At 43.3% G+C, this 27951-nt stretch overlaps 1 protein-coding gene across 1 annotated transcript in view; it reads right to left on the minus strand.

Annotated features, from left to right (window-relative positions):
- The window catches only part of SEZ6 (seizure related 6 homolog), an 874081-nt gene that overhangs the window by 39323 nt on the left and 806807 nt on the right, over positions 1 to 27951 (minus strand). The window contains exons 10-11 of the mRNA XM_063955907.1: positions 19119 to 19315; positions 16727 to 16921 (exon numbers count right to left, since the gene is read on the minus strand). Coding sequence (XP_063811977.1) covers positions 16727 to 16921; positions 19119 to 19315 — 392 coding nt within the window. The remainder of the gene's footprint in view (positions 1 to 16726; positions 16922 to 19118; positions 19316 to 27951) is intronic.

Here is a 27951-nt window from a genome sequence, read left to right on the forward strand (position 1 = left end):
ATCCATGCTTTAACTAGGGCTGACGGCACTGTGGTACATGATTGTGGCCAGGTGTCTGAGGTTCTGCAGTCTTTTTATTCCTCATTATACTCTGATCCCTCTATTGATCACCAACAACAACACTCTTTCTGGTCTTCCCTTACGCTTCCCTCTCTGTCTTCTACCTCATCCCAACCCCTACTGAACCCCATTACTGAGGAGGAGGTGCTCCATACAATTCACTGTTTGAAACCAAACAAAACCCCTGGACCGGATGGTCTAACCAATGAATACTATAAAATACTGGCCCCTCAATTGGTCAAACCCCTTTGTGAACTATTCAACTTGCTGTTGTCCGGAGCACCCCCTCCACTATACTTCAATGCTGCGATTCTGAAAATTCTCCATAAACCAGGGAGAAACCCCCTGCTTCCCAGTTCATATAGACCTATATCCTTATTGAATACGGATTACAAGATATATACCAAGATCTTGGCAGACCGGGTAAAGCTTCTCTTGCCCTCTCTGATCCAGGAGGACTAGACAGGGTTTATATGGGGGCGCCACTCTACGGTAAATGTGCGTAAGATACTGACTGTCATGCAGTGGTTGGAGACTTCGGGAGACCAGAACCCCTATGCCCTTCTCTCCCTTGATGCTGAGAAGGCTTTTGACCTAGTCACATGGGATCACCTTTGTGACACCATGCACAGGTTTGGGTTCCCGGAGGCCTTCATCCATGCAGTACGTCTTCTCTATCATGACTCTTCCTCTCAAATCCTCTCTAACAATTATATGTCCTCTCCCATCCCCCTCCATAGAGGGACCAGACAAGGCTGCCCCCTTTCACCCCTTCTATTTGCTATAGCTATAGAACCCCTGGCCACTGCACTGCGCATGTCTCTAGAATATACTGGTATTGTCGTTGGGTCGACTGAAGTGAAACTCAGTCTATTTGCCGATGACATGCTTTTATTTATCTCTAACCCCCAATTTTCCATCCCTGCTATAAAGCACATTATAGACCATTTTAGCTCTTTCTCGGGATTTCGTGTGAACTATGACAAGTCACGCCTCCTCCCTCTAGGCCCTGGTCACTCCACAAACCTTCTATCCCCCACGCTGACACAATTCACAATTTGCCGCTCTCCACTTAAATACTTAGGCATCATGATTCCCCCTAATCTGGACGCCCTATACTCTGCTAATTTCCACCAGATATACTCCTCGGCGGAGAAAATATTGAACGGATGGATGGATTTACCTCTATCATTGTCTGGTAGGGTAGTGGTTATTAAAAGCTTTATTTTTCCCAAATTATCCTATGTCCTCCAGATGCTTCCCTTGCAACTTTCCAAGTCAGATATCCAACGATTTGACTCCCTGTTTACAAGATTCATCTGGGCAAAAAAGAAATCTAGGGTATCCCGCCATATTTTGCGACTGCCGAGGCCAGAGGGTGGTTTTGGGATGCCAGACATCTCTGCTTTTTCAAATGCAGCTATGTATCGATACATGGTGGATTGGTTTTCTGGTGGCTCCGTATATACTCTCCCCAACATAGAGGAACACCTTTTCCATCCTTTCTCCCCAGCTGCTCTCCTTCATGCACCTACCTCACTGATTCCTTCCCATATAAAATCCAACATACTCTTTCATGACGCTTATAAAGCCTGGAAATCTATCAATAAACGATTACACAGGAACTCCTCTAACTCCCCTTACACCACCTTTTGGGGCAACCCACAATTTCCTCCTGGTTTGGACGGCCGTGCTTACTTGACGTGGAAAGAGAAGGGCATCTCGTGCATTCGAGATATCTTTGACCCTGGGGGTAAGATCTACTCTTTCTCTGCATTATCAGATAGATATGGTCTACCCAACTCCCAATTTTATATGTACCTCCAATCCCGTCATTTTGCACGGTCGTTACCACCTGGAATGGCCCTTGATACGGCCATTGACCCTCTTACCCCTCTCTTACGTTTTAATCTGACCATAGGATATAGGCTGCGTAATTTATATTCTATTCTCATAGACTCAGGGAAAACACCTTTGCAAAGTGCTCTCCACTCGCGCTGGCAGCGGGACATACCTGATTTCCCGGCTATGTCGGTACTTATGTCCAAACTGCCCCCCACATTTAAATATTTAAAATCCGCAGCTTTGCAGGAAACTCACCTCAAATTCTTAAATAGAGCCTACATCTCTCCGAAACAGCATTCCTATTTCACCCTGGCCTCTACGGGTCGATGTTTTAAATGTGGGATGGCTGAGGCCACCTACTATCATAACTTCTGGGACTGCAGGAAAACAAGAACTTTCTGGGACAAGCTGATAAACCATGTTAATGGTATCTTTTCAATTCGAATTAACAAGCTCCCTACTGCATGTCTATTTTACTGCTTTTCAGATTGGGACCTGGGACCACACAAACAGAAGATTATACCTGTCCTGACCGTTATCCTTACTATCGCTAAAAAATTAATCCTCACCCATTGGTTACACAGACAATCTCCATCTATTGCAGAAATGAGAACCTCTCTGCTAAACAACATATTTTACGAGCGACAGGCTCTAGTACCGGATATAGAGTCAGGGGCCCCTAGATTCTATGGGAAATGGGAAACTGTTATACAAAGCTTTGATAACGCCACTCAGCTCAGAATCCAGAAAATCTTCGAACCCACTACTTGGTATTCGTATAGACAGATTGATTAATGTTAATAACTTTGCTAAGTTTGAAATGTGTTGAGCCGGTAAATACTATCTACTTATCGCAGTCGACAGGACATATATCCAACCTGACAACCTTATGGTATAATCTTTCCTTTAGAGAATGATGCTGTATGTTGTCCTGTTTTCATGTCTTGTCCACCCCCCCCCTTCCCTTCCATCTCCCCCCCCCTCTTTTTTCTTTCTCTCTCCTCTCATTTCTCTTCCCTCTACAATCTATACGAATTCAAATTTCTACCTAACCAATCTTCTTTACAAAATAGAAAATTATTTGAAGAAGGGTTATTATCTCTTCATTTTCTGTTTTCTTTCTCCTTGTCTGTAGTGGTCTCTCAGCTGCTAAGGGGCTATATGGTCAGATACTGAGGTTTATTACAAGTCTTTACTTCCACTAGATACCTTCGTGTTTCTTTAATACCAGATCTCACATTTCACTAAGCGAAATGGTAACCCTAGACAATAGGAGTGGAATATATCCTATGGATATCATTTATTACCAAATTCTTACATGTACTATATGTAATTATGCATGTATTTTCCACATACCGAGACATTATTGTATGACCCTGACCTACCTCGTATTTCTATTATTTGTACCTCTCCACTATGAATCCAGACATGGAATTTTGTACATCTATCTTTACCTTTCTTCAATAAACATTGTTTTGAAAAAAAAAAAGAAAGATGTCTCAACACAGGTGATTGCAATCATAACTTAAGAAGGAAGTCCAGGTAGAGCGCATTTTATGCCTCCTGGTATGGGTCATGTTGGGATGTATGGATTGGGTATATTAAATTTAACCCAAAGGTGTATATTAGTTTTAAACTAGTAGTTTAATAATGCATGGCCACTGTTTATAGTGCCACATAATTGAAAGACAACTATTTTATAACATTTTCTTGTAATGGAACAAAGACAACTAAAACAACCTTAAAGTACACATAGAAAAATAAAATCTATAATTTATCTTGTCACATGCAAGAATAGCAGCAACCTCTGTACTGGTTCTGCTGCTGCATAAGAGGGAAAGCTAGCGATGTCAGTGTGCTCTGGCTGGGGGGCCCGGGTACAGTATGCCCTGCGCCCCACCTTAATCTGGCTATGGGGTTCAACCAAAATCAGTTATGTAAATTCACTAGAAAGCAGCATCATCACAGACACAGAATGTGCTAATTCTTTTGTGCCTCAGTGTTATCACTAGAGTGGCCATGAGAATGATAGAGCTTACAGAGCAAGTACTGCATACTTACCTACTTTTGAAAACTAGTTTCATGAAGAATAGAGTCTGTAGTAGAATGCAGTGCGCAAAAGGTCGGGAGGGCCTAGACAGGCAGGATAGGTTGTTCCATAAGTTAAAAGCAGAATAGGAGTAGTATTATTATAGGTAAGACTTAAATGTGGTTACACTAACAAAGGTGTAGATCTGAGGCAAATTGCAGAGGGTGAGAGAGAGTTGTAAGCTGGGTATACACTATACCAGTGGTTCTTAAACTGTGTGCCATGGCACCCTGGTGTGCCTCGGGACCCTTGCAGGGGTGCCTCAGGTTGGTGGTCCAGGACCAATTCAAATTATTTATGGTCAATGTAATAGGCAAAACCAGCGCTGGTGGCTGCCAGTCATAAAATATGTGGACAAACTCAAGAAAATCTTGTCCCTCACCACACAATTGAACCTAAGGATGACATATATATACAATTTACTTAATTTAATATTTCTTCTAAATTTCTCAATAAGAAACTTTTGGCCTAGGGGTGCCGTGAAAAAAATCTGGTACTCTAGGGTGCAGTGATTCAAAAAAGTGTGAGAACCACTGGTCGATACAATATATTGCACAATGTTGCAATCCACAATGAGCGCTTTCTATCAGGCTAACATCAGCTCTCTTCCTTCTACACTTATCTCTGGAGGTGCAGTGTAGTGCAGGACAGGAATTTGAAGCTTTCATCATTTTCAAATTTCAATGCAGTAGTAGTTTGGACCTTGCCACCAGGCACTGGGCTCTGTATGGCCAGCTGGTGCAGTATCAATGGGTGGCATAGGTGTCTGCTTCTCCACATTAGACCTACAGATTCTCATATTAGCAAAATGTAGTAAAAACAGGTTTCCAAGGCTGCCTACAACTACAGATATTTGCCACTCAGAATCATACCCATAACAGTGCATTATTACTGTGTAAGAGTTTTACAGTATTTCAGTGGTTCCCAAACTCGGTCCTCAAGGCACCCTAACAGTCCAGGTCTTAAGGATATCCATGGCTGAGTGTTTAATCAAATTCACTGAAGTACTGATTGTCACCTGTGCCCAAGAATAGTTATCCTTGAAACCTGCACCGTTATGGTGCCTTGAAGACCAAGTTTGAGAACCTATGCAGCATTTCATTTTTATTTATTTTATTCTCTTTCTCTATAACTGATGAGTACTACATCAAATAAACGGCATTATGGCTGACAACTGACAATTCTACTACTTCTCACAGTTTATTTTTTAGTGGAACAAAGAGCAGATTTAATAAAACTTCTAAAACAAGTGGTGGTATTTCCCACAACAACCAATCAGATTCTAGCTATCATTTCTCTGTTGCATTCTAGAACATGATAGACCTGATCTGACTGGTTGCCCTAGCAACACCACCACTTATTTATTTGTTTTAGAAGCTTTTGTAAATCTACCCCTAGACTCAGTTCTCAGTTGCTTGGTATATCCCTGTATTGTATGGCTTTGTATAAGAATTATTTGCTGTAACTTGCTTGTTAATTATTTTCTATTACGTTATTTTTCTATCTAAGAAATAATTTTAATATTATCAATCGATCATATTTACTTTAAATGTATACCAGTTTTGGTGTTGCCATCTCATAACATTGTGCTTTCTTCTCATGTCTCAACATTTCTACTGTATTTACATGCAAACCGTTCATATTCAAGATTGGCACTCGTCCCTTATCACCTAAAATGACAACTGAAACCACATTTTATCCTTGGTTCAAATCATACTTGCCTACTCTCCCGGAAAGGCCGAAAAATGGGTGCCCCCCGGGGAAGTGGGCAAGTCCCCCGCATGGCGCTTACCCCATGCCGCACCCCACCGCTCACTGCATATATCAGTGACCGTGGCATCCCATCACACAGAAGGGGGCGGGTGGATGATGTGATTTGTGTTAAAATGCGTCATTGTAGCCGGTAATGTGCGTATTGTAAAGCGGGGGGCAGGGCTACGATGGTGCGATCGCATCACCACGCCTCCATACCGCCTCCTCCACGTCCCCTCCTTTGTGACCTGGCTGCTCCCTCCCGGTGGGAGCAGCCACAACGTAAGCAAGAATGGTTCAACTGTACACATGAACAGGGTCCCCAAACCCCCTGTATTTACATTATATCTAATACATACATCCCTGGTAAAAAAATTTTTTTTAAATATATGGTAATGTATTAATTTTAATTAAGCTGAAAGTTTACAGCCCTGACTTTTTATCTGCCCTGTGGCCCTTGGTTGTAACTCCGACCCTCATTTCTTTCCTCTGCTCTATATATCTTATAGAAAACACACAAACTGACTCCCAATTAAGCACATCCTGAAAGGACACTGGGATGATCTGATCAGCAGAGAGTTACAGTATAAGCAGACACACTTAAGAGAGATGAAAGCAATACATGGATGAACTTCACAGTGATAAAAGGGTACAAGCAGATGAAGTGAAGGGATGTGAATCTACACTAAAGATAATGAAGTTCTCATTTAACATCAACACATACACTGATTTGGATCAATCAGCATCTCTAGATTTCTATAAATAAGCATGAGCAGAGGTCTGTCTCTCAGCACGCAGAGGAGCAGTTACGTAAGAATGTGCTGATTTCACTGCAACATAAAGACAAGGTATGAATAGCTAGATTAATGAGCCGGTTGGCATTGCTGGCAAGACTGAAGGGATGGTCGACAAAACTTTGGGCTAAGTGTAATATTAGGAACAGCACATTTAATTAAGACTAGCAGTTGATATAGATCAAATTGGAGTTTAAGGTTATTATTCGTATGTTTTTGTAGATTTGTTCAGAAAAACTTGGGCTAACTGACAAAATGATCAAGGGTCTATTGTGAGTTGCAGAGGAGCTGTGGCTGATGCAGGGTAGGTGTGGCCAGTGCAGGGTGGGTGTGACCAGTGCTCTGTGGCCGTGTATTGCATCTCCACTATCAGCCCTAAGGCCCCCTAAATATGTAATATTGCAAAATATGCATCATTTTGTGAGGAAAATAGACAATTTAATACTTAGCAGTTGGTAAGCTGGTCATCATCATGCTGTTAAGATGATAGGCCTATTTTATGTGGAGGCCTGGAGATGTATTCCCATCCACCCCATTGTTAATCTGGCCCTGAGACTAGCCCATTAAATATTGCTTGTTTATTATACCTTAGCAGGGTTCAAAGAAGTGGTGACATTTGCACAGAAAGGGGCTCTGGGGGCATGTGGACCAGTCCCCCTCCCGTCAAAGGGATGACTCCTGCAATGCACCATGGGAGATAGGAGGGATGGAGTTGTCACATTCCACTCTGCATATGTGTCTGTGTAACTGTATATATGTGTCTGTGTAACGGTATATACAGTATGTGTTTGTTTAACTGTAGATACTGTGTGTGTGTGTGTGTGTGTGTGTGTGTGTGTGTGTGTATGTGTGTATGTATATTTATATATATATATATATATATATATATATATACTGTATATATAATGTGTAGTTTTAGCGGGAGGAAGGGCGGAAATGTATAAGCCAACAGTGGCATTGACAGCGTTACTGATAATGAGTCAACCTGACTCATTACAGTACATTGCGACCAGCCACATAACAAAGCAGGAGAAGATAACAAAGCAGGCATCATAGCAAAGCCAGAGAAGATAGTTCGGCCAGAGAACAGGAAGGGAACCGCTCTCCTTCCCTCTCCTCTTGTCTCCTCCCCTCCTCTTACTGTCTTCCTCTCTGAAACTGCTGTTGCTGGGTCTGACGTCACGGGCTAGTGACCGACTCCAGTCCAGCATGAAGGCCTGAGGACAGGAGCCTACCTGTCCCTAGATATCCCTACAGTCAGCCGTGCTGGATCGAGCCTCCTCCAGCACTTGTGGTGCCTGGGCTTTGCCCCCTGTGTGTCGGCCAGGGGAAGTCCACAAAACAAGTAATTTTTATATTTCAATGAAAAACTTTATTTATACAACCACTTTTTTTAATAATGTAGTAACCTTATACTTAAGCTAGTCCTACCGTTCAGCTCACGCACTAAATAGGATTTGTTATTAACTGGTTTGCTCAATCTGCATAAAATACATCTTATAAAATACAAAAATCAAATGGTAAGTAGATATAACAGTGAATACATTTGTACTACAGGGAGGTACCGCAGCAATGTGTTACAACAAAGAAAGACTGACTTAAAAGAGAAGGGTACTGATATAACTGACATACAGCAGAAATATCACTAAGGACGGCTGCACCTCATTACCACAGTTACCCAACACTACGAAAGATTTGCAGTGATTTAATTTCTGTGAAGCCACAAATTATCAATCTTTCTCCCTATCTTCTCTCCTTTGTAGTTTTTACAAACTAATTATGATATTGTCATTATCCCAAGACTTGAAAGTGACAATTATCTAATAAGATAATGAATTTCAGAAAGAAAAAAGTGACAAAAACAGTTTATTTATTTATTCTCCCCCCTCCCCCAAGGCAGATGCAGTAGTTTCCACAATGACTGTAGATTCTAAAGACGATAATTGCATTATGTAGGCATTTCTAAAGAGGTTTTCTCTGTGCGTTCTATACAGATAATGTTTACAGAAATACGCCGTTTTTCTTAATTCAACATTTCTAATACAGTAGTAATTTTTTCATAGTTAAAATTTGAGTTCAAAATCAGACCACCTTGTCTCCATCAAAAGTATGTGTTTTTTTTTAAGCAGTTAAGGGGCAGATTTAACAACAAGTGATATTCTTGTTATCACGCATTACGTATGATAAATGGTGCCCCAGCCAATCACCTTCTGTCATTTTTCAAACACATGACAGTTAGGAGTTGATTGGCGGGAGCACCATTTATAATTCGTAACGAGTGATAACAAGAATATCAATCATTATTAAATCTGCCCCTTAACATTTTGCTGTGTTTTATTTTCACTAAATAAGATAAACATGCCAAAATGGAACAATGTTTTGCTTGTTGTTGTTATGCTGACAAGCTTATGTATAATATATAATAGGAATGGTTAACTATGGCAAACCAAAGATCAGACGGATCTTAGCTTACACTAGGTAATGTGCATTGCCAGAAAAGGACCAAGGAAGCTTGAACAGCACTCATCAGCCTTGTGCTCAACCCATAGCCAGATTAAGGGGGTGTCGCAGGGCATACAGTACCCCGGAGGGGGCCCCCCAGCCAGAGCACACTGACATCGCTAGTTTTCCCTCTCACGCAGTAGCAGAACCAGACAGCCAGAATGAGAGCAGGGCAGTATAGAATGCGAGCAGGGCAGTATGCATTGCAGGCAGAGTATCAGGTATTATGAGCTACCAATTGAGCATTCCCACCAGAGGAGAGATAGGAGGGTGGAGAGAGCTGTAAGTGACACAGGGATCCCATCATCTCCTCTTCCCTGCCAGGGTGTCTGGGTCCTATGTAACCTGTTCTCTAATGAGGGTCTAGAGAGAGAGACACACACACTGGGACAGGACTCAGGAGGACTCTACATGTGCAAGTAGTACAGAGGCAGCTGCTATTCTTGCATGTGACAAGATAACTTAAAGATTATTTTCCTATGTGTATTCTAAGGTTGTTTAAGTTGTCTTTGTTCCACTACAAGAGGCAGCTGCTATTCTTGCATGTGACAATCTAACTTGAAGATTCTTTTCCTATGTGTATTCTAAGGTTGTTTAAGTTGTCTTTGTTCCACTACAAGAAAACTTTATAAAATAGTTGTCTCTCAATTAGGTGGAGCTATAAACAGTACCCAGGCATTTTTCAACTATTAGTTTAAATCTAATATACCCCGTTGGATTAAATTTAATATACACAATCCATACAGCCTAACATGACCCAGTCCTGGAGGGATAACATACTATCTTAAGTTATGATTGCAATCACCTGCGTTGAAACACCTTTCTTATCTATTAAATAGTTCCACACAGGTGACACCAATCATATATTAAGAGGGAAGTCCAGGTAGAGACCATTTTGTCCCTCCTGGAATGGGTCATGTTGGGAGGTATGTATCTAAAATACACTCCCCCGCCTTCCACCGGAGGCCCCCTTGTCTTAAGTGTCCCGGGCACCCCCAAGGCTTAATCCGGCCCTGGCTAAACCTCTATTGCTATGATGACAGGCATGCTGATCAATAAATAAGATTATTCATAATTACTTTGCAATGCACTCAATCCTCTGTATAGCAATGTCACCAAAGTTTAAAAATCAAAGCTCCTCCTATACAGTGGTGCACTTGCTCAGATACCCCTAATGCAGGCATTCCCAACCACGGTCCTCAAGGCACACCAACAGTGCAGGTTTTAGTGATATCCAGGCTGCAGCACAGATGGTTAAATCAAAATAACTGAGCTACTAATTAAGTCACCTGTGCTGCAGCCTGGATATCACTAAAACATGCACTGTTGGTGTGCCTTGAGGACCGTGGTTGGGAATGCCTGCCCTAATGAATAGATCCCTTTTGTTAATGAAATATAATTTAACAAAATTTCAAATACAATGTTCCACTCACAAAGCTGGCAAATCTTTTATTAGCAATGTAGGAAGGCTATATAAGTGGGAAAATAATTTTGATCCTTGAGTTCCCATTGAGAAATGTGACTACCACTGTATTTAAACGTGAACTGGGGCTCCCGTTGGGTAAAATAACCACATACCCTCCAACACTGCCTAGGTGAAAATTGGTTGAAATTTTAAAGGGGGGGGGGGGGCGTGGTCAGAGGTAAAGGGGGCATGGCCAAGCAACGCTCCCATAGGCTTAAATAGGAATGGGAGATGCTAAAAACCGATACATAGCACCTTTTGGCCGGTACAGACCATAAAAAAAAAAACGGTATTGTACCGGCCAAAAAGGTACAGTTTGAGTGTATGTAACCACCCAGTTCTAACTTAAATGCAACTTCTCTTCAGCAGTTGAAGGTTAAGCAGAAATAAAGCACTATCATCAGCAACACAAATCAGAACAAAACATGAACAAACAACTTACAACTATTTCTTAATAGACTTCTGCAGTTGCCCTAGGCTTGCAGTTTTTCTCTGGGGAGTAAAGGAATCCCCTCCTTTCAACCAGCCCTCTTTATCTAAATAATTGCAAGACCTGGTAGGGAAGTAAAGAATGCTACAAAACACTGGATTTTCACAAAAAAACTTAAAGAGCTCATTTTTTTTCTGCTACACAAGGCTATAATAATGGCATAAGCTCAATGATCTGAGCATCCCAGCTGGCCAAAGAGCAAAGTCCATTTGTGCCATCTCAAGACTGGTTTTGTATTACTGTACCCTAAAAATATGAGCCACCTTTTTATGCTATTAGTCTTTCCCTACACCAGGCATTCCCAACCGCGGTCCTCAAGGCACACCAACAGTGCAGGTTTTAGTGATATCCAGGCTTCAGCACAGATGGTTAAATCAAAATAACTGAGCTACTAATTAAGTCACCTGTGTTCAAGCCTGGATATCACTAAAACCAGGACTGTTAGTGTGCCTTGAGGACCGCGGTTGGGAAACACTGCCCTACACACACATTGTTGAGTACAACATTGATTTTAACCCCCTCCCCACCACCCCCTGTGTAAATGCCCACATTGTTTCTGTCCCCCATTCTTGGTCAGTGTGTGTGTGTGGATGTTATGGTCAAACATTGGGTTGAGTTATCATTTCAGTATTGCATCTTTTTCCTCTATAGCAGTGGTTCTCAAACTCGGTCCTCAGGACCCCACACAGTGCATGTTTTGCAGGAAACCCAGCAAGTGCACAGGTGTATTAATTAACTCACTGACACATTTTAAAAGGTCCACAGGTGGAGCTAATTATTTCACTTGTGATTCTGTGAGGAGACCTGCAAAATATGCACTGTGTGGGGTCCTGAGGACAGAGTTTGAGAACCTGTGTTCTATAGTAATCAATGATCATGAAACTCTGGGTCTGATTCATGTTTGTAAGTAAAGCAAAAAAAAAAAAAACCTTTATATCTGGAACAAACCATGTTGCAATGCAAGGGGAGCAAATACATTTACATATTTTCTCTGCAGGATAAATACTTTTGCATGTCCTATAGATTGTAAGCTTGTGAGCAGGGCCTTCCTACCTCTATGACTGATTGTTATTACCCACTTTTGTTATATCATTGTTATTTCCATTTGTAAAGCGCAACTGAATTTTCTACGCTATATAAGAAACTGTTAATAAATAAATAAATAAATACATAAATGTAGCCCACACATGTTAGACAGCATTATTTTTACACTGCAATTTAGATTTCAGTTTGAACCCTTCCCCCCTCCCCCTCAAATCAAAATCTCTCTGCACATTTTACACTAGCCCCACTTGCAGTGGAACATAGTTTTGCCCAGGTGCTTGCTTTTTTGCTTTACTTACAAACATGCATCAGGCTCTCTGCGGCTACTTCGAATATCCACATAATGGGTGTGGTATGGAGAGTCAACCACACTTAGGTCGACAGTGTCTAGGTCGACCACTATTGGTCGACAGTAACTAGGTCGACGGGGATTCTAGGTTGACAGGGTTTCTAGGTCGACAGGTCAAAAGGTCGATATGAGTTTTTTTTTTGGTGTTGTTTTTTCCGTACAGTGACTGGGAACCCCAATTAGTGCACCGCGTCCCCTCGCATGGCTCGCTTCACTTGCCATGCTTCGGGCAAGGTGCCTCAATCTGCTGCCGCTGCGCTCGGCACAGGTTACTATTCCCAATCGTAGTCCACGTGGATCGTTAAGTATGAAAAAGTAAAAAAAAAAAAAATTGTGAAAAACTCATGTTGACCTTTTGACCTGTCGACCTAGAGACCCTGTCGACCTAAAAACCCCGTCGGCCAATTGTGGCCGACCTAGAGACTGGACACCCCACATAATATATGTTCTGCAACAGTGCTCCTAATATGAATCACTGAAATATGCTGTCATGCTTCTCTATTATAATCTCTACTATTACTTTTACATTTCTCATGACTACATAAGCTACTTCAGTTCAGTTAACACAGTTTTAACATTACTCACGATTCATTATATAATTAACATTATTTGTGCAATATGATATGGTAAAGTTGTGTTACTGATCTTAATCAAACCTCCTGAGGTGCCTTTGTAATAAAAATAAATTGCTGTAATTTTAGGTCCACTGGACCAGAGTCCAGTTCTGCATTGATGTAATTTTCTGCTACAGGAATGGATTATAAAAGCAGAGATGTTTGAGTGGGGAGGAGTAAGTAGGAGTGTGTAGCAGAGGGTTAGGTGGGTGGAAAGCATATTTTCAGTTAGATGAGACCAATTAAAGCGCTCAGGCAGCCTAATTAGCTGGTAAATTTCTCTTTCATCCTAACTCCATTCAGGTCTTTTTTTATCTACAGATGTGTTCATTAAAGATGATTTTAACTCCTCTTGTTCCTTTTTCATTGCGGAATAAAGACTTGCAAAGAAGAGCCAGTACTTCTTTTGACCAAGTATAAATGCTATAGTGTTGGATACTGCTGTGGCTTATTAGACTGTGTACAGCCTGATGCGGGATGCGGCTCTACTTTTGTGGGCGGTTTATTCTTAGTAATCATGTTAAACTGGATTTAAATCAAAATATGTTTTCAATCAGTATCAATTCATGGTGGTATAATTGCCTCAGTCAGGCGTTGTGACAGGAGGAAATGAATCATACTGGTTGAGACATCAATCCATCAGTCTCTCTCACACTTTCACTGCATGCGTAAACAGAGCTGTTAAGAGTCTGATCTAAACCAGAACACAGATGGGGAAATTTATGAAATGGAGTAAAGGAAAACTGGAGAACAAATTAAAGTTATTTAAAATCTCACAATTATGACCACAGAATTGTCAATTAACTCTGCTCTTTATTCCAGCTTTTGTTTATTTAGTCTGGAATTGCCTGTACGCCTGTCTAAAATACACATAAGTGTGCCCTAAAGAAATTGCTGGTCTTGGTCGGATTATTTTAATATACCCATTTGTCAATATGGGTGTTAATATGATTAATTCTTTATCTATGATTTCTATTTCTATTTCTATTAAGGCAAAGCAGTAGTGGATTATATTTAATATAAGTACTCTACATAGTGATGTGGATTATGTTAACTGCTATGTATTTAAGCAAAGCTATTTCTTAGCAGTAGTCTCTCCTATTTCCCCACACAGACATGAAATTACCTGTGCTCTAATATAGCAGCATTAAGAGATACTGTATGTATTTTCAAGTGTAAAGTATGTGTGTACTGAATCAGCTCACTCATTGGTGAGATAATGATAATCAGGACCGTGGTGTGTGGCTGTGACGTCTTCTGTATTTTGTGGTGGTAGTTGGAGTTCTCTATTTTATATGGGACTTATTACAATGTTTTTTGTATTGTATGAAGGTCACTTGGATGCTTGGTGTATAACATGACAGGCACTACGGTGCTCTCTGCTTTATCAGCGGCCACTGATGCTCTGCTCTCAGTATTATCTAGCAGTCACTGTAATGCGCTCTGTATTATATAGTATTCACTTCAATGCTCTCTGTATTATATGGCTGTTACCGCAATGCTCTTTGTATTATATGGCGATCACTGTAATGATCTCTGCATTACAGTGGCTAGGTATGCGGGATGAACACTAATAGAAATATGGATAAACCACAACACAGGCCACACACCCTATATAGACCACTCAGGTTAAATACTGGCTGCTGGTGCATGTAGCCCACAAACACTGGACAGCTTTATTTTTACACTGCAATTTAGAACACTCCCCTCTCACATCTACATCTCTCTGCACATGTTACATCTGCCCCACCTGCAGTGCAGCATGGTTTTCCCAAGGTGCAAAGCTACTTGCTCTTTTTACCTTTCTCCCAATTCTGAATCAGCCCCATGTAGTGTTAGTGCTGGTGACTGTCAATATAGTTATTGAGTTCTTGACCACCTGGAAATATATGACTTTCACAGACATCTATGTGTCGTTGTGTGGGTCTGCCTAGGTTCATATTTGTCTTACTGTTCTATCTTGGCCAATGTTAGATGCCCATACCCCATCCAGCTTCTCTAAGCACAAATGAGTATAGGTGCCAGAATCACGCAGACCTGCATAGGCACAAATGCATGTGGCAGGTTTTCTGACAAAGCACAGAATGATGTTATGCAATTTACATTAATGCTGTAATCCCAAGCAACCAGTCATCAATTCACATTCATCAAATAATGTAGGCCAACAAAAAAAAACCCCAAATATCTAGTTGTTTGGGGTTACTAGACATAGTATATAACTATTTTTTTTTAATGAACCTTGGTATGAAATAATGGGCAATTTGGACATTTACCTATTTAGCAATTTGAATAATATGTTTCAGCTAGACCTTTATGTTTGTTTTCCTTGTGGACAGCACAGTTGGTGTAGTAGTTAGCATAATCCCTGAGGCCATGAGTTCAAATCCTAACCAAGAACCTATCCATGTAGAGAAGGTATGTCAAACTCAAAATCCCAACTGGGCCATATAATCAATGTCTAAGTCTTGTTTGGGGCGCAAGAAAAAGTAAAAGTTTTATATGCAAGAAATGTCAAATATCGGAAAGAAAACAACTTTAATATTGGGAGCTGTGTTATTCCCCCCTCATATATCCCTGTGTGGTCCCCTCTCCAGTATAATACATATCAGTGTGAGCTAGTAAAATGTGTTACTTCCAGCCCTCCTCTGTCCCTCCAGTCCAGCTACATGCCCCCTGGTATCCCCTCTTGCTCCTTGTGTCCCCTCCAGCCACAAGCCCCCTGTGTCTCCTGTGCCAGCTCCCTCCAATTTACCTCCTTCATGGAAAGATGTTTTTTCTATCTAGATTCCATAAGAATCCTCCTGCAATTAGGGCAGCTGGGTACACAGAGCAGTTGGGCACACACACATACAAGGCGTGATGGCATCAGTGCTAATGGCGCTGAACAGGCAGGATGCAGTGGGGGGCAGAGCTTTGCAAAGGCAGCCAGGCATGTGTAGCAGCTCCCCTCGTGGACATTTCTCCATCTCCATCATGATCTTCTCGCGCATGCGCAGAACAGTGAATTCGTCCTGATCGGAGTTAGGCTTCGATCACTGCAGGCTGGCCAACAGTAACTCATCCGGTGGTGGCGGGCCACTTTCCATTGTTTGTGTAAAAGCAAAGTTGGGCTGCAAAAGTATGTGTTGTGGGCCACATGTGGTCCTCGGGACACAAATTTGACATGCCTGAGGTAGAGCTTCTATGTCCTCCCCGTGTTTGCATGGGTATTCTCCAGCAGCTTTGGTTTCCTCCCACACTCTAACGCAACCCCCCCCCCCCTACCCGGGTAGGATAACTGGCACTAACCCTAGTGTGTACATGTGTCCATGTGACAAGGAATATAAATGGTAACATCTCTGACCCTTGGGGACTGGTGTGAATGAGTGACTAGTCTCTGTCAACCACTACATAATATGTGTGTGCTATATAAATAACTGTGAATAAAAAATAAGAGATAAGCAATATCATTAATGAGAAAATGGAGACTCTGAGGGGTCTATTCATGAAGTAGTGAAAAGTATGGAGAAGTTGCCCATGGCAACCAATCAGTGTTGAGGTAACATTCATAAAGTGCACTGTATAAAATTTTACGTAGCAGCTGATTGGTTGCCATGGGCAACTTCTCAACTGGCTCACTTCTCCACACTTTTCACTGCTTCATGAATAGACCCCTGAGTCTAGATAATACTTAGATTTTGATGAGGGTCCTTCCACTACTCATAGTAGTACATCAGTGTTACCTCTATCACATGATGGCAGGTCTCCACTCCAGGTGAGGTCCCACTGACACATGAGAAGCTCCACTCCTACAATCTCATATCCTGGATAACATTGGTAGGTCACAACTGTGCCGTGGACAAGCTCAGACTGAGAGGTGGTTTTCCATCCATTAGGAATTTCTGGTAACTCTGGACATGTATCGTTTCTTGGTACCTCTGAGAAGGCAACAAAATCACAGATTTCTGCTATTAAGTGGTAATGCATGTTGGGTTTTTTTAAACATACTTTTATTTCACAATAAAATATATTTTTATGTAAATTGCTGGAAAAAAAATGGAAATTGATTTAGATTTTAGCAGGTTGACTGATGACCCTGTTTTTATTGATCAATTCTTAAAGACTAGGACATGTATTGCACACAATTTCTAAACGTATTGCATTGTTGTAAGTTCAATGGGTTGCTGCAATTTGGATGGGTCATAGCAAAATGACACTCTAAAAATGGACAGAGACGCAGCGATCCTATGTTTGGCGCACAGGCCAAAGTGGCTGGATCTTTTTAACCATCACTGGAGTGCAGACGGGAGATGATGGCATATAAGGTTGCATCTACTGATATGCCGACAATTGTGCTATTAATTTCTATGGGATTACTATTTGAAATGATCATTGTGGGCATTGTGACCATTTTGGTTCACATATGTGATAATATTGCGAATGTGTGCATAAGTGTGTGCCCATACTGCTCACAGATCTCATTGGATTCCAGAGATCCATTCTGATGTGTGATATGTATGGCCAGCATTACTCTATGCCACAGCTAGTTGTTGGTGTGGTTGTCTCATGAGTTAAAGTGAAAGAAGAATTGCCAATCATGCTAGTGCAGCACACTTACCAAGAAGTCATCACAATATATATTGCAGTGAGATCAATTCAGCAGTAAATTGTTACCAGCAAGGCCGTCTTAATAGCATAATAGAGCCTGGGTAAAGCAATGCACTGCACTGGGCCCCTACTGTACACACCCATGCATGGGAACCAATTTAATAAAAAACATAACTTACGCCATACCACTACATACTTTCATACAGTGAATGGCTGTCAGTACTCTGATTGGTGAATAGCTCCAGCCATCTACCAATCAGCATGCTGACAGGTATTCCCTGCCTGGCTGCAGGCTGAGAGGCTTGTAGAGATTGCTGCCTGACCCCTATAACTGGGTGACCACCACCCGGCCATGCACAAAGGCCCCTAGAATTGTGGGGCCCCGGGCAGCCGCACAGTGGGGGTAATTCCAAGTTGATCGCAGCAGGAATTTTGTTAGCAGTTGGGCAAAACCATGTGCACTGCAGGGGAGGCAGATATAACATGTGCAGAAAGAGTAAGATTTAAGTGGGTTATTTTTTTTCTGTGCAGGGTAAATACTGGCTGCTTTATTTTTACACTGCAAAGTAGATTGCAGATTGAACACACCACACCCAAATCTAACTCTCTCTGCACATGTTAAATCTGCCTCCCCTGCAGTGCACATGGGGGGTCATTCCGAGTTGTTCGCTCGCAAGCTGCTTTTAGCAGCTTTGCACACGCTAAGCCGCCGCCTACTGGGAGTGAATCTTAGCTTATTAAAATTGCGAACGAAAGATTAGCAGAATTGCGAATAGACACTTCTTAGCAGTTTCTGAGTAGCTCCAGACTTACTCGGCATCTGCGATCAGTTCAGTCAGTGTCGTTCCTGGTTTGACGTCACAAACACAACCAGCGTTCGCCCAGACACTCCTCCGTTTCTCCAGTCACTCCCGCGTTTTTCCCAGAAACGGTAGCGTTTTTTCACACACACCCATAAAACGGCCAGTTTCCGCCCAGAAACACCCACTTCCTGTCAATCACACTACGATCACCAGAACGAAGAAAAAACCTTGTAATGCCGTGAGTAAAATACCTAACTGCATAGCAAATTTACTTGGCGCAGTCGCACTGCGGACATTGCGCATGCGCATTAGCGACTAATCGCTCCGTTGCGAGAAAAAAATAACGAGCGAACAACTCGGAATGACCCCCATGGTTTTGCCCAACTGCTAACAAAATTCTTGCTGTGATCAACTTGGAAATACCCCCAATGTTCCTTTACATTAAGATGGCCCTGGTCACTAGGGTTACCCCCTGTGACTGGCAAAGTGCAGAAGGATGTTACTACCTGTGTAGAAGGAGGACCCTGTGATCTAGGTAGTGTGACAAAAGCACAATATTTCCCAGCTGGTGGTCATGGATAGAACCAGATACATAGCGTTGCCCTGATTGTTATTAAAAAACTGCAATGTTAACTCTGAAGCACATTGGGGTCTTTGTGAGGTTCCTAATCCTTTTTTGGTTGTAACGATCAGGTCTGTTTTACAACTGTCATCATTGACTCACCGAAAAAGTTAATAATGAAACCCTGCTGGTAGCCAAACACATTGCTGCCAGGGTCAGTCTGGAACTGGATGATGACATCTGCCATTGATGTGTAGATTTTGAAGTGACTGTGTGTCCCTATGTACCGACCCAGGACCCGGGCCGTCAAATCATCACCATCATAAAATGTGAGAACGTCACTGTGGCTGAGGTGCAGTCTAGGGAGAATGAGGCAAAGAAAGATGAAGTATTCAGAAACATATTACACAGAGCTTTACATTGAGGTGATCATGATGCAAAAATATAATATGCAGCACCAAGAAACAAAAATGACTTTACAAGAGAGTATAATATAGATAATGTCAATCAGATATACAGCCTTTGGCAGAGCTGAATGTGTGCTCTTTTGCAGAGCGTACCTTGCGTAGCCTACTTTACACTGCGTATGGGGCCTAGGCCCTCATTCCGAGTTGTTCGCTCGCTAGCTGCTTTTAGCAGCAGTGCAAACGCTAGGCCGCCGCCCTCTGGGAGTATATCTTAGTTTAGCAGAAGTGCGAACGAAAGATTAGCAGAACTGCGCGTGAAAATTTTTCCAGACCTACTCCTATCTTGCGATGAATGCAGTCTGGTTAGTTCCTGGTTTGACGTCACAAACACGCCCTGCGTTCGGCCAGCCACTCCCCCGTTTCTCCAGCCACTCCTGCGTTTTTGCCTGGCACGCCTGCGTTTTTTAGCACACTCCCTGAAAACGCTGAGTTGCCGCCCAGAAACACTCACTTCCTGTCAATCATACTACGATCACTCGAGCGACTGAATAACGTCGCTCGAGCTTGGGTAAAACTACAAAGTTTTGTGTGAAAGTACTTAGCGCATGCGCGCTGCGTACCATGCGCATGTGCAGAATTGCCGCTTTTTCACTTGATCACTGCGCTGCAAAAAAATGGCAGCGAGCGATCAACTCGGAATGAGGGCACTAATTCAGATGTAGTTGTTCTTGCTATCATTTGCTGTTCAAAAATTGCGATTATATGCGATTGGCCTCCCTAATCGGTACCATGTTGCAGAGTCTGAGTGCCTCTGTAGATGTGCAGGCTGAGCTGCTCTCCAATGACACAAGCAGCTCTGTAAGATTGTAACTGCTAATTTATACATGCCCAGAAAATTCCGTTTGAACAGCCATGACACGCCTGTGTGCGGCCGACCACCCCGTTCCCAACCCCATATGCTGTTTACCTCACTTTGCGACTAAGAGGTCTATTTACTAAGCCTTGAATGGCTGGAGATAAAGGCCAAGATTTATCAAGCCTTGAATAGTGATAAATTGCACGGTAATAAACCAACCAATCAGCTACTGTCATTTCTCAAATGCAGCCTGTAACATGACAGTTAGGAGCTGATTGGTTGGTACTTTATCACCGTGCAATTTATCACTCTCCAAGGCTTGATAATTCTAGGCCAAAGTACCAGCCAACCAGCTCCTAACTGCCGTGTCACAGGCTGGGCTTGAAAAATGACAGGAGATGGTTGGCTGGTAAAGGGGACGGAGATAAATTATCTCCATCCAAGGCTTAGTAAATAGGGGGTCATTCCGAGTTGTTCGCTTGCTGCCGTTTTTAGCAGAATTGCGATCAGGCTAAAAACCGGCAGTTCTGCGCATGCGTATGGGCCGCAGGGCGCACGCGCTAAGTCATTTCACACAAAACTATGCAATTTTACACAGGGCCGAGCTACGCTTTTCAGTCGCGCTGCTGATTGGTGAGTGATTGACAGGAAGTGGGTGTTTCTGGGCAGAAACTGAGCGTTTTCTGAGTGTGCTAAAAAACGCAGGCGTGCCAGCCAAAAACGCAGGAGTGGCTGGGGAAAAGGGGGAGTGGCTGGCCGAACGCAGGGCGTGTTTGTGACGTCAAACCAGGATCCAAACAGTCTGCAGTGATCGCAATCTAGGAGTAGGTCTGGAGCTACTCAGAAACTGCAGGGAAATATTTAATAGCGGAACTGCTAACCTTTCGTTAGCAATTCTGCTAAGCTAAGATACACTCCCAGAGGGCGGCGGCCTAGCCTGTGCATTGCTGCTAAAAGCAGCTAGCGAGCGAACAACTCTGAATGAGGGCCATAGACCCCTAATTCCTTGGTGTGACTGCCATCACAATATACTCACTGCACATGCGCACTGTGGATCAGACGTATGCGCAGTAAGAAAACATCAATTTAAGAATTTTTCTTTTTAGCAGATTCTACCTCTCTACACCATGCAGAACAGAAATTGCGATGGTGCTCGCAGTGTGGATTAAGACGCGGAGTGATTGATAGTGACCGTTTGTGGCAACTCAAACGCAGGTATGTCATGACCGTCCCAGGGACGTGTCACAGCCACAGACTCAGTCTTCTTATGCAGTGGTTCTGGCCCAGAGTCGTACTTGTGACAGACATTCTGAGCAACAATAGGATTGGTTGGAGGTCCTACGGTGCGATGGTGCTCGTGATGTGGATTAAGACTCAGAGTGATTGATAGTGACCATTTGTGGCAGCTCAAACGCAGGTGTGTCATCACTGTTCCAGGGACGTGTCACAGCCGCAGACTGAGTCTTCTTATGCAGTGGTTCTGGCTCAGAGTCTTACTTGTGACAGACATTCTGAGCAATAACAGGATTGGTTGGAGGTCCTACGGTGCGATGGTGCTCGTGATGTGGATTAAGACTCAGAGTGATTGATAGTGACCGTTTGTGGCAGCTCAAACGCAGGTGTGTCATCACTGTTCCAGGGACGTGTCACAGCCGCAGACTGAGTCTTCTTATGCAGTGGTTCTGGCTCAGAGTCTTACTTGTGACAGACATTCTGAGCAATAACAGGATTGGTCGGAGGTCCGACGGATGTTTGTCCGATGCTGCAATCGTGGTGCACAAGTGGTGGACCTGAGAAGATGGCTCTGTTCAAAAGACAGTGGCTGGGCCATTTGCATATCTTCTCAGATCCACTGCATACGAACATGCAGCAGTGACGCGATTGTCGTCCACATGAATCAGGGCTACAGTACTGTGTGACACAACTTTCTCTATTCCATAGCTTATGGCTTATGCACCTACATTTTTCTTTAACCAACTGAAATAAGCTTTCTAGTCAAATCATAACAAATATGGGAGTTGTACGTGATGCCGATGTTTTCGCAATTGAGCGTTTATCATTTTTGCGAGTCTACTTGCAGTGAGGATCTCATAGCATAGTGACTGACAGGAAGTGACCATGTAGGAGAGTTAACGGGGAGTGGCTGTAAGCACATACCTCCCAACTTTATGGCTTTGGAGGCCGGGACGCTCGCACAGCTATGCCGCATGTGACCTGATAAAGGGGCATGGCCTCTAGTGGAGTGGGCATAGTCTCATCCGATTGGGCGTGAGCTTGTGGTGCTGACCCATGGTGCGGCATTTTGGGGTTGCGCGCAGCACTCCCGGACCAGCTGGGCAGCCCCCTGCTCACCTCCCAGCAGTGAAAACATGTCGTGCACGTGCACACAGCATGTATTCAGTGATCACTTTCTGCTCGGCAGAACAGAGCAGTGGGTGATCAAAGCCTCCCCAACTGTAACCCCCACCACGCCTGCCCGCGGGACCCAGCTGCCTGCGGGAGGGGCCACGGGACGGTATCTGAATAGCCGGACTGTCCCACTGGACTTGGGACAGTTGGGAGGTATGGGAAACATGCAGGCGTGTCACAGCCGCTTTCGGGGGGGGGGGATTTGCCGTCTGCTGCGATCATGTACGCAGAGAAACATGGTGCCTGCGTCACTACTGCCGCATCCAGTCTGAATAGCCATAGAAATACTCGAGTAGTCGATCTTCATCGTTATTGCGTGTAGGCTACGAATGTGTACGCAATCGCGAATGAGTAGCTCCAGTGCACATCTTTCTTCATTTCTGATCTTCACTTGCAAACATTAGCAAGTCCGTAGCCAATTGCAATTGCATCAGCGTACAACTCTGAATCTATGTGTGCAGTTATAAGCTGCTAATCTAACAATAACACAATTATTTGCTTTACTATGCATTATGATTTTCAAGAAAAGCACGGAGGAAAAAAAAAGATGTGCAACATAAGAATTAATATACAGTAAATAGGATAAATGTAATTAAACCTATTTAGCTGTAACTTCTCTAGTTCGCACATTCCTGGATGATGTAAAATGTTGCTATCTAGTAAGTGAAAATTGGCACGCCACACCAAGCACATCACTATTGCTGCGATCAGAGCTTTCTGTAGGCGCTGTGATATGGTAGCGGGTACATCGCTCTCTGAGTGTGGAGTAGAAGATTAATTTTTCTGACAGTCACTGGTGGAAAAACAGAGCAAGATCGTTTATTACGATCATATGTTTTGAAATGACAACTCCAGGCAATACAGAGAAAAAAGGAAGATATGCAAATTAAAGTATATTAATTAAGCAGCAGAGCAAGAAAGTAAATTAATAATCTCCCAGAAACCTTCTATATTTCCTCAGCATCCATTCCCTGGAAGGAAATAGGCATGCAGGGGCAAGGAACGTTGGCTGAAAACATCCATATTAATCACCAGTCAATGCTCATAAAAAATAAACTTACACCACAGTCGCAAACCTATGTTTCCCAGCAGTCATGATTTATTCCTCTGACTGATCCCGCTTACCCCAACATGCTGAGCAAGTGGCATTCTGCAACTCTGCTAGATAAGTAATAAGAGAGAGGAACAAGAGTTTCTTCTCATTGGATTTAGGGGCTGATGCAAGTCAGTCTCGTAGCTGTATCCTGTGTGTTTGCATCGGAGCCGAACATGTATCTATTTATGGGCCATGCTGAGCCATATGCAATTCAGTTCTAACCTACTGTATTACTTCCAAATATAAATTCTAAACAAAAGCAAAATAACAATACAAGACTAGGTAAATGTAAGAAAGAGAAGTGTTTAGAAAACTTTTTAGTTATTATTATTAAATTAGTGTTTGACACCACAGGGTGATAAGATATGGAATCATACGTTAAGCAAATGGTTTGGTAGATATTCCAACTGTGGAATCTCCGGGAATATGGTTACAGCATTGTACAACTTCTCTGAAGCACCTGTCATCTGCCTCTCTTCAGGAAGTTCACTTAAAGGTTTTACACAGAGCTTATGTATCCCAAGTGCAAAAGAAGCATATGGTTCCGTCAGAGACAGGTGCCTGTTTGCTGTGTGGAGCGAGTGTTGCTTCTTTCTTTCATAATTTCTAGGAGTGTAGCAAAATTAAGAGATATAGGGGTATATGCAATTGCGGTCGAATTCCGGCTGGAATTCGACCGTTTTTAAATTCGACACAATTCGACAGTCGAATCCCGGCCGCCGGGGCCGGAATTCGACATATTTAATAAAAAACGGATTCGACAGTCCCGCTGTCGAAAAACGGACCAATTGACGGATATGTGCGTCCTGGATTCGACTTTTTGGACGGCACAAAAGTGTTTAAAAAACCCCCCCCCAAAAAATGCGTGGGGTCCCCCCTCCAAAGCATAACCAGCCTCGGGTTCTTTGAGCCGGTCCTGGTTGTAAAAATACGGGGGGGGGGGGGGAAATGACAGGGTATCCCCCGTATTTTTAGAAACAGCACCGGGCTCTGCGTCCGGTCCTGGTGCAAAAAATATGGGGGACAAAAAAGCGTAGGGGTCCCTCGTATTTTTAACACCAGCACCGGGCTCCACTAGCTGGTGAGATAATGCCACAGCCGGGGGACACTTTTATACTGGTCCCTGCGGCCGTGGCATTAAATCCCCAACTAGTCACCCCTGGCTGGGGTACCCTGGAGTGGGGACCCCTTAAATCAAGGGGTCCCCCCTTCAGCCACCCGGAGGCTGTCCCCCCCCATTCAAGGGCTGCGGATGGGGGGCTGATAGCCTTGTGTCAAATAAAAGAGTATTGTTTTTTGTAGCAGAACTACAAGTCCCAGCAAGCCTCCCCCACAAGCTGGTACTTGGAGAACCACAAGTACCAGCATGCGGGGGGGTAAACGGGCCCGCTGGTACCTGTAGTTCTCTGCAAAAAATATACCCAAATAAAAACAGTACACGCACACCGTGATTGTATAACTTTATTACATACATGCCGACACACACATACTTACCTATGTTGACACGAGGTTCGGTCCACTTTTCCAAGTAGAATCCACGGTGTACCTGAAAATAAAATTATACTCACCAAAATCCAGTGTAGCTGTGTCCTGTTCTTTTTTGTAATCCACGTACTTGGCAAAAAAAGAAAACGCGTTACCCGGACCACGCACTGAAAGGGGTCCCATGTTTACACATGGGACCCCTTTCCCCGACTGCTGAGACCCCCGTGACTCCTGTATTTTTAACACCAGCACCGGGCTCCACTAGCTGGAGAGATAATGCAACAGCCGGGGGACACTTTTATATCGGTCCCTGCGGTCATGGCATTAAATCCCCAACTAGTCACCCATGGCCGGGGTACCCTGGAGGAGTGGAGACCCCTTAAATCAAGGGATCCCCGTCTCTAGCCACCCAAGGGCCAGGGGTGAAGCCCGAGGTTGTCCCCCCCATCCAAAGGCTGCGGATGGGAGGCTGATAGCCAAGTGACAAAAATAAAGAATATTGTTTTTTGTAGCAGAACTACAAATCCCAGCAAGCCTCCCCCGCAATCTGGTACTTGGAGAACCACAAGTACCAGCATGCAGGGGGAAAAAACGGGCCTTCTGGTACCTGTAGTTCTACTGCAAAAAAAATACCCAAATAAAAACAGTACACGCACACCGTGATAGTAAAACTTTATTACATACATGCACGCCGACACACACATACTTACCTATGTTCACACGCCGACTCGGTCCACTCCTCCAAGTAGAATCCACGGGTTACCTGAAAATAAAATTATACTCACCATAATCCAGTGTAGATCTGTCCTCTTCTTTTTTGTAATCCACGTACTTGGCAAAAAAACAAACCGGAACCAGGACCGGACGCAGAGCCCGATCTGGTTCTAAAAATACGGGGGATCCCATGTCATTTCCCCCCCCCGTATTTTTACAACCAGGACCGGCTCAAAGAGCCCGAGGCTGGTTATGCTTAGGAGGGGGGACCCCACGCATTTTTTTTCATGATTTTTTACACAGTTTTGTGACGTCCATGAAGTCAAATCCAGGACGCACACCATCGTCAATTGGTCTGTTTTTCGACAGCGGGACTGGTGTCTGACTGTTGAATTGTGTCGAATTTAAAAACGGTCGAATTCCAGCCGGAATTCGACCGCAATTGCATATACCCCTTGGGGTAAGGTTATATGTTTTATTAAGAATATTTTATCTTTACGTTTGACTAAACTCCTTATCCCCTGCCTACTATTGATTTTCTCCTCCTGGGTCCTTGGTCCCGAACTGCGTTTAGTGGTTCCAGTGTTAACCGTTATTTTAACTGTGGCTAAGAACATTATTTTAACTCACTGGATGGGCAAGCATTCCCCAATGCTTTTGGAGGTGAAAAACCTAGTTCTTCGAACCTTATATTTTGACCGTCAAGCCACACTCCCAGATGTGGAGAAAGGTGTCGTGCGCTTCTATAACAAATGGGACATTTATATTAAGAGAACATGCGTACAGGATTTGGGACTGTTTGCTGCTGAACTCCTCTAATGGACAGATAAGCGATTGAACTTTTAAATCCTGTACGCATGTTCTCTGGCTATTTTATATCCATTGGGACAGTTTGCTGCTGTATTCCCCTTTTAGATGGACAGATAAGCTTTAAAAAATGTTTTATCTTGTACGTGTGTTGTCTAGCTATTGTATGTCTTTGTATATTAAATTTGTATTATGTTTTATTCTTAAATGTCTGGGCTACTAAATATGTTTGATTGAGAATAAGCACGTTCCCTAATTTATTGCCCTCTACTGCAAATGACATTATTTGAATCTGAGAACGGTACACACTATGGGGTAAATTTACTAAGATTCGTATTTTCCCGTTTCGGGTCAAAGTTCAATCACGAATGACATCGAAAGTGTAAAACTGCAACTTTTTGAATTTATTACGACTAATTTACTAAGCTGTCGTATTCGGGTTTTTCTTTTGTTCCGATGTCGATGTCATTCGTGTTTTTTTTTTTTTTTTTACGGCAGTGATTAGCAAAACACTGCCGACTTTTTAAAAATGAATCTCGGCCGGATCTGTGTGATCCGTGCTAGGGTTCATTTTTTTTTTTTTTTTAAATTAAACAGTGTAAAATAAAAATAAAAATTGCGTGGGTTCCCCCCTCCTAAGCATAACCAGTCTCGGGCTCTTTGAGCCGATCCTGGTTGCAGAAATATTGGGAAAAAAATGACAGGGGTTCCCCCATATTTAAGCAACCAGCATCGGGCTCTGCGCCTGGTCCTGGTTCCAAAAATACGGGGGACAAAAAGAGTAGGGGTCCCCCGTATTTTTAAAACCAGCACCGGGCTCCACTAGCTGGACAGATAATGCCACAGCCGGGGGTCACTTTTATATAGTGCCCTGCGGCCGTGGCATCAAAAATCCAACTAGTCACACCTGGCCGGGGTACCCTGGGGGAGTGGGGACCCCTTCAATCAAGGGGTCCCCCTCCCCAGCCACCCAAGGGCCAGGGGTGAAGCCCGAGGCTGTCCCCCCCCATCCAATGGGCTGCGGATGGGGGGGCTGATAGCCTTTTGTGATAATGAAAAGATATTGTTTTTAGTAGCAGTACTACAAGGCCCAGCAAGCCTCCCCGCATGCTGGTACTTGGAGAACCACAAGTACCAGCATGCGGCGGAAAAACGGGCCCGCTGGTACCTGTAGTACTACTACTAAAAAAATACCCAAAAAAAGACAAGACACACACACCG

Source organism: Pseudophryne corroboree, chromosome 2 (assembly GCF_028390025.1).
Source record: "Pseudophryne corroboree isolate aPseCor3 chromosome 2, aPseCor3.hap2, whole genome shotgun sequence".
Lineage (NCBI taxonomy): Eukaryota > Metazoa > Chordata > Amphibia > Anura > Myobatrachidae > Pseudophryne > Pseudophryne corroboree.